We start from the raw sequence: 7,927 nt of genomic DNA on the forward strand, positions 1-7,927 counted from the left end.
AAATTATTGATTGGCGAATTATAATCATTGCAAAGGATGATACACATTGAAAATTTAAAAACAACAATTTCATTTTACCAATTTAATTTGAAACATAAAACAGCATCCTTGATCTTGTTCGTTCCACAACTTCCATTTGAGATCATACGTTCGCTGCAATAAAAGAAGAGAAGACATTCTTTAGAAAAACATTTTAAGATGAATATGCTTGTTTTATATCAGAAACATTTATGTATTGTACATAAACCTTCCTTTTATATACATATATTCTGAATTATATTTAAATTTCATATCTCTACATCGGTTTGACATCTCAATATTTGACTAGATTTTAATGTAGAAAGTTACTATATGGAATGTCAATAACTTGCAGATATTTACGAAAGAATCAGAATGAAGATCGAAGGATCACTTACCGTAGGGAATTTCTTAGAGATAGGTAACGCCACTGAATACGTTTGCTTTTGACCAGGCGAAGCTGGGCAAGCGGTGGATCTGCAAGCATCGAGTGGCATACCCAAGAATGGCAAATCTACGATCTCAGAAGCCCAGTATGCCCTACTAGATAACGAGCCATTGAACTCTAAAACAAAATAAATATATATATATATATATATTATTGATGATCTCTCGTGCATGATCGCTTTACAAATTACAAAATTGATACATTATAGAAAATAAACAATCTTTTTATTTAAAAATTAAAATAAAAGTATAAATCAAGAACGTTTTATAACTGAGTTTATATGTTTATATTATTATAAATGGTTTTTCATTTTTACCACGATCGATTAATTTTATTATGTTCGCTATTATATAACAATATCCAATAAATATACCAACTAATACTAATATAACATCAAATATTATAATTTCACACTTAACAGAATAAATGTAATATAATACACATTGTATGTAAAAATTATATTGTTGAGTATAAAATTACATGAAGTTGTATTATGTTACTGTTAGTTGCTGTTTACTGAATATTAAATCACTATTTCAGTAGCAACTTTTACTTCTTATACACAATATAATTAATTATTTTATTGGAACTTTTCACTGGTATTTCAAAAATTATTCTGCTTTATGATTTGTTGAAAACATATCAATATGATTTACAATAACTTTTTACAATCATCAATTGTAATATTTTATTTTCCAACTTCTTATATAAATACCAAACTAAATACAAAATATTTTATTATATACATAATAAAAATGTTATCTATTTTATTCATTATTATATGTAGGTTAAACATGTATGATATTTTAAATACACTTACGGGGTGTATAGTCAAAACTTATGCTTGCATCCAGACCCTTCTTCAAAGAACAGGGCTTTTTTTCTTCTGCTTCTCTGCATGGAACAACACGTACTTCGTGGATGGTACATTCTGAAGTACTTTCGTCAGCTGAAACGTAGGTAATAAGATTTCATAAAGAATTTATTTGTGCATTTAAGTTCGGTTTAAAATGTTTATGTCTTACAAGATAGAAAGAAAAAGAGAAAGAAAGAAAAGAAAAATATAATAGATCAATTTAAAAATTATGTTATCTATAGTCAGTTTCTCTGACTAGTTGACTTAACGTTTAATTCTAATAAAAAATATATTATAACATCTCTTTTTAATTAATTATCTTATTAACGCGTTCATTTATTTTTTATTTTTTAAATTTATTATTTATCAGTATACATTATTAATTTATGTTAATTAATCAAAAGTAAAATTTTTTTAAATGTTAATTTATATTCTGCTATGCTATGCAAAATGCTGCATAAGAAAATTTTGCTTGAGCAACGTTTCCCACGAGTTAAACAATCAATATCGTGTTTACTTTTAACATCTACATAATCAATAAAAAAGTTTCGTTTTTCTTCCATAATCTGTAAGGAATACTGAGATAAGCATGAGTGAACTTTGGTAAAAGAAACAGAAAGAAATAAAACTATAATGACACATCATTAACGTTATTCGACGATATCGAATCTTTACAGATCGATGCAAACTAATTCGAAACTGCGAAGTTTCTATTTGACGAGATGCAAGTATTTTAATATTTTTCCTGCAAAATATATTGGATATCTAACTCATCCTTCGCGCCTCGCGAATGACTCAGTTATAAATTACAAAAGCAAGCAGCGCTGGAAAAAGTTTCCTGAATATTCGATACGTGTAAAAAATTTATAAAACGTAAAATATTTCGTGCATGTCTCTCCTATGTCAAAGTTTTACCGCTTCATTGATTCAACATATTCCTCTTCGAAAGATATTTTATTCGAAAAGTTTATCTGTTCTTTTCCATGACTTGATATTGCTCGTCTATAACAATTTTAGTTCTTATTGAAGTATATTAATACACAACATTTGGCTTTATTGTAATATATTTTTTGTTGTCTCTTCCTCTTCCTTTCCCTTCTCTCGATCTCTCGCGCTATATATATATATATATATATATATGTATAAAGAAAGAAGAAATTTCTATTATTGCTTTTTGTTTTGATTTTATATCTATTATTATTTAGTACATTTCTATTTCTAACTAAACATTATTTTATTATTATATTTTAGTAGGTATCTAATATTTAAAATTTGAATCAAACAAATTGAGTATCGTTTAATTGGTCAAATTTATCTATCAAGGTTGAATCGTTTAATAAACATTGAGCTTTCCAAAATAAATTTTTGACTGAATCTTTAAACGTGTATAATTTGGTGTCACATCATGACTAATAACAATAATTTCTTTTTATCAATAATATTTAAAATTAATTTTTTGCAGAATTAAGAATTCTTAAATTATTATATTTTTTACTGTATAGAAATGACAATATAAAATTCTAAAAACTTGTGAAACTCATTACTCAATATCTTATGGAAAAAGTTTGTAATGGGTTTGTAATGATCTTGTGTTCTATAGACGATTCATAATTCACGTTGCAAGAGAAAGAGAGAGAGAGAGAGAGAGAGAGAGAGAGAGAGAGAGAGAGAGAGAAACAAAAACAATGTTATTTTAGTATTATAATTTCTTCTCTGTTTGCACAGAAAGAAGTATTATTGCTTCGATTTCAATCTTTCTTCCTTGCTAGCATAGTTTATAAATCATTTATAGTTTAAAATAACTTTGCTAACTGCAACGATACTTATTGTTAACAAGCATTAATAAAAAAAAACATAACTTAAATTAAAATCCTATAATAAATAATTTATTACTATATCATTAAAATTTTATATATTTAAGAAATTTCGTGTATTGTCAAAAACTTTACTATAAAAACTTTCTTATATCTTATATAGGTTTAATTAAACAAATGACAGTATTTTTTTAATCTTTGGCCAAGAATTATAAAAATATAGTTAATGCATAAAAACTAATTCGCAGGATGTATGTGTAAGTGCATATTATAATTTTTGTATACATAAAACCATACATGTTTTATCATCTTATATTAGATTATCATCAGTATTTATATAAATTTTCAAATTATACATATAACGGTACTTAGACATTATTATCAACACAAAGATTAAAACTATCAATATCGTGATTTGTTAATGCGATATTACAAAAATCTTCGTTCTATTTAATTTGAATAACATAACCTGTCATGAATTTTTTTTTTGTTGGTAAACTGATACAGTACATTATCCATTAAAGTCCTTTTTAATATAGTGTATGAGTTGTTGCTTTTTTTAATTAGGACAACGTTTGATCAAATAAATCAGATATTTGATCGTTGTCCTAAGAAAGAGGACATCTCAATAAAATTGGATATACGATCAATATACATTTATTGAAATGACTAAGTAAAATATTTCGCGATGGCGATGATGTGTCAGACTCATAAATAACTTCACCCCTCCGAAACATACGTTCGATAACTGTATCGAAGTTGGAAATAAAATGTGCAAATAAAAGTTGTCGCCAACCCATTTCTGTTTCAGATATACGTTTCAGATTCGGCTTATTTATGCGTGTTGCCGAGACGTTGCAATTGCGTTAAATGAAAGTTCGTCGTTTTAATGGCGATAAAAACACGCTATTAATTATGTTTTCCGAACATAATACAATTTAGACCAATTTTTATTTCCAACTTCCGTCGATTATGCCGTCAAGCACGAGCAAGGACCGCCAACGACATCACGAGCGAGAAACGCGTTGTCACTTCTTTAGCGAGCCCGCTGCTGGATCTTCATCAAGATAACATCTCTATAGCGTCGTTTAATTAAACAGATCGCGATTTCTAATTAAAATAGAATAAAGGAGAATACTTACAGTCGGATGGACACTGCGTCCAATGTACAATTTCCGCGTAGACCGTGGACAGGGCCAGGATCAGGACAACAACGAGAGTGATATTCCGATTCATCTTCGATGGTTGGTGGTTCGTAGCCAAGTGAAAGAAGGTCGACGTGAGGGTCGATCCACACATAACGCAAATAACGGAGCGGAGAAACTGTGGGAGGGTGGTGGGACCATAGGTCAATTGATAGCGCCTTTATCACGATGGAACCTATGCGCGCGGCGATCTCCTTCTCCGAGGAATCACGTCACAGAACTTCGTTCCGATGATTAAATGGTCAGACGATTTTGTGATAACCCTCAATATTCCGGATGTTGAAGATTATTACATTTTTAATATATCTATAATTTTTTGTTCACGAAGATCGAACTGACATTAGCGATGTGTTCTTTTGCCATGAATGGAAATTATCTTCGTACATTGTCACATGGATTTACTCTAAAATATCTTCTGTCAGTTTTAAAAATTATACTACATAATAATATGTATCTGTTTTATCTGTCACAATTACTATGTGAAATTTTTTATGATGAAAGTGATAAAGAAGTTAAGAAATAAAAATTAATTTATTAAATGATCAAGATAAAAAAAAGAATTAAAGATTAAAACTAGTTTTTTTCAACAATAAACAATGAAAGCAATTTTTTATAATTTAAAAAAATAATCCTAAAATTAATATATTAGATAAGTATTAGTTATTGTAAACATTTTTTTATAATTTTCGGGCAAAAAGTAGAAGAAATGTTTCCCGATTGATATTAAACGATGATATTATATAATAAGCAATATTAAGAAGAGAGCTAGTTATACATGTAATAATGTTTGTTTTAATTGTGATGTAAGAATACTAAAAATATATGTTTTTACATTATATACATGGAAAACACAGCTACAGTTACCACGATCAAAAGACGCCCACTTTTTGGCTATAAAAACTATAATATGATTATGATAACGTAAGATTGACATATCTTAACAGTTATATATGACTATTAAGATATGTCTATCTCATGGTTATCACAACTAAATATATTGATGGACGAAAATTATCATTATTTCCGGTTGTGACAACTATAACATTTTTTTCTGTAGTTTTAACTATATGGCACAGAAATTAGAAAAAAAAATTAAAGAAAATATTAGAAATTAAAATAAGAAAATTTTTATAATTTTTGAAAAAAAATTATTTTTACTTAATGTTAAACTTATAATGAGCAATCCTAAAGAAGAAGTAACTAATATAATTGATATTAGGACTGTGTTCTGATTTATACTATTATTTCCAAAAATCAATAGTTTATATGGGCAATCTATATCAAAATAATAACAGCCGTTACAATAATGTTTGCTTTAATTATGATAAAAAACTAGGACTACCGATTTCAAAAATACCGATAATATCTCATGTATTCTTACAGCATCTAATAAAAAAAATAAATTTTATATAAGACCAAACTCTGTTGGAAAAAGCTAGGTAGCAAAATTTATATATAGATAACGATTAGAATTATACATGTGCAACATTTTTTATATTTTTTGGGCTAAAAATAAAAAATGATCTATGTATAATGCGAGATTAATGGCGAATTCAGCACATATATGCGCTGACTCTATTCTAATTCTACCCTAACATGATGCAAATGCAGAAACACTTCAATGCTATGCCAAACTGCACTGTCAGAAACATCAGTACAACATTTCTTGAATTCTTTCAGTTCATTCAATTAGTTCGAATATAAAATTTCAACACTACACTACTGAGTCAGTTTTCATTTACCAAATCAATACGACAATCTGAACGCATGATACAATGCACACAAACCGAATGTGTACCACTGAAAAAGTTCGCACTCAATTTGCACTAACATGATGCAAGTGCAGTCTGTCCTCTATAAGAAGAAGTTCACAGCTTCGTCATCAAACGCGATGATCTGGAATATCAAGCGATAACATTTATATTTAAAAAATATTTTATAATGTTTTTAATATTAACGTTATACAAATGTCAAACGTGCAGAAATAAAAGAATATTTAATAAAAAAAAGATCGCTGCGGACAGGATTCGAACCTGTGCGGGCAAAGCCCATTGGATTTCGAGTCCAACTCCTTAACCACTCGGACACCGCAGCTGTTGCTTACACAACCATGTACAATCATAGATAACCAGTTAAAATCATCCAAAATCAATATTAAATTAATCGAAAAGAGATATTGAGATGATATTATGTACACAAAATATATTTGCTCATTAATAACGCAAAACAAATCTCGTAATAACTTTGTTTAAATAAATTAATTCTATCAAAAATTATAAAGCATATTTGATAAAATTCAGAAATGTAGATAATATAATTATTATTTCTATAATAAATATTTTATTGTAAAATACAAACGTAAATAATATTATATAATAATAAAAAGTATTTTATAAAAAATCAAAATTAAAATATTAGTATAATTAAATATAGATAATAATATTATCACATATTTCTCCTTTATTTTTTGTCAATAAATTGTTGATTTATTTAATGATTTCAAAAATCAATAATATTGACACGGAGAATCTGCTAAGATAGCGTCATCTGTTGGCCAGCCATTAATAAATGATAGCATTGCTTTTCATCGAACTCTATCGGTAAAGTAATAAAAATAATATGCGCATGTCACTTTATTGATTCAATAATTTTTTTAATAAATTTGTTTCTAAATCATTGCTATTATAACGTATAATGTTATTGTAACGTACTTATTCTATCATAAACATCAAGAAATTAGTTTAGAGAGAATAATTATAATATAAAATTTTTATAAATTATATTTTAAATAAAAAATAATTCTTTTAACATGTTTAAAAATTATAATTTTTATTGTCTAAAATTGCGATCTGTAGTTAATTTTTCTTTACATTTATGAAATTTGTTGAAAGAAATTTATAAATATATATATTCTTTTGTCTGTTTATTTTTTACCTTACATTTGTGAACTTTATTAAATGTGTTTTTAATTTCTATTATAAATATAAGTGATAAAATTTTCATTTTACGTTATTATTTCAATTTTATAAATTTACTTTTTTGAATATCTCAAATTTCAGACCTCAACAGATATTTTTTTTTATGTACAGAAGATATTCGAGCTATTCAACGTAATCTTTATTATTCTTGTTACGCGAATAATTTGTATATAATGCTATGAGATAACGAGTCGTTTATGCGACAAGTATGCGAGCTTTGTCGATGGCACAGGTCGGCAAACAATGATGGTTGTAAAAAGTTTCGAAGTTGGGTGAGATAAAGCAAGCAAATTCCACATCATTCATACGAGACAACGCATTGTCTCTTTGCAAAAAATTTCGCATTTTATACTAAAAAATCATAATTGAAGATGTGGCGTGCTAATTTTAGTTTTATATAATATAAAAAGTGCAGAACCTTTTTTATTTTTAGAAGAAACTGTAGAATAATAAAAAGTGTGTCACTGGAACTGTTAGTATTTTTTTTATGCTAATAGATCACTCCATAGTCTCCACAGATCTATACTGTCGACGTGCAAAGAATCCGATTACCTAAACGTTTACACGCGTCTCATTAAAAAACGCAAACGGCGCTATGACTAAACATA

General features: G+C 27.4%; 1 protein-coding gene and 1 non-coding gene across 2 annotated transcripts; both read right to left on the minus strand.

The window, feature by feature from the left end:
• LOC108772864 (MD-2-related lipid-recognition protein) lies at positions 1-4,468 on the minus strand. Its single transcript, XM_018538506.1, has 4 exons — positions 4,279-4,468; positions 1,287-1,415; positions 417-583; positions 1-153 (listed from the first exon to the last, which is right to left on the minus strand). The coding sequence occupies exons 1-4, from the start codon at positions 4,433-4,435 to the stop codon at positions 70-72; spliced, it is 537 nt and encodes a 178-aa protein (XP_018394008.1). The 5' UTR covers positions 4,436-4,468; the 3' UTR covers positions 1-69.
• Positions 4,469-6,353: 1,885 nt separating this feature from the next.
• TRNAS-CGA (transfer RNA serine (anticodon CGA)) lies at positions 6,354-6,435 on the minus strand. The gene has a single exon. It is a non-coding gene; the product is annotated as a tRNA-Ser (tRNA).
• Between the last annotated feature and the right edge of the window lie 1,492 nt (positions 6,436-7,927).

The sequence above is a fragment of the Cyphomyrmex costatus genome, unplaced genomic scaffold, assembly GCF_001594065.2.
Source record: "Cyphomyrmex costatus isolate MS0001 unplaced genomic scaffold, Ccosl1.0 scaffold193, whole genome shotgun sequence".
Lineage (NCBI taxonomy): Eukaryota > Metazoa > Arthropoda > Insecta > Hymenoptera > Formicidae > Cyphomyrmex > Cyphomyrmex costatus.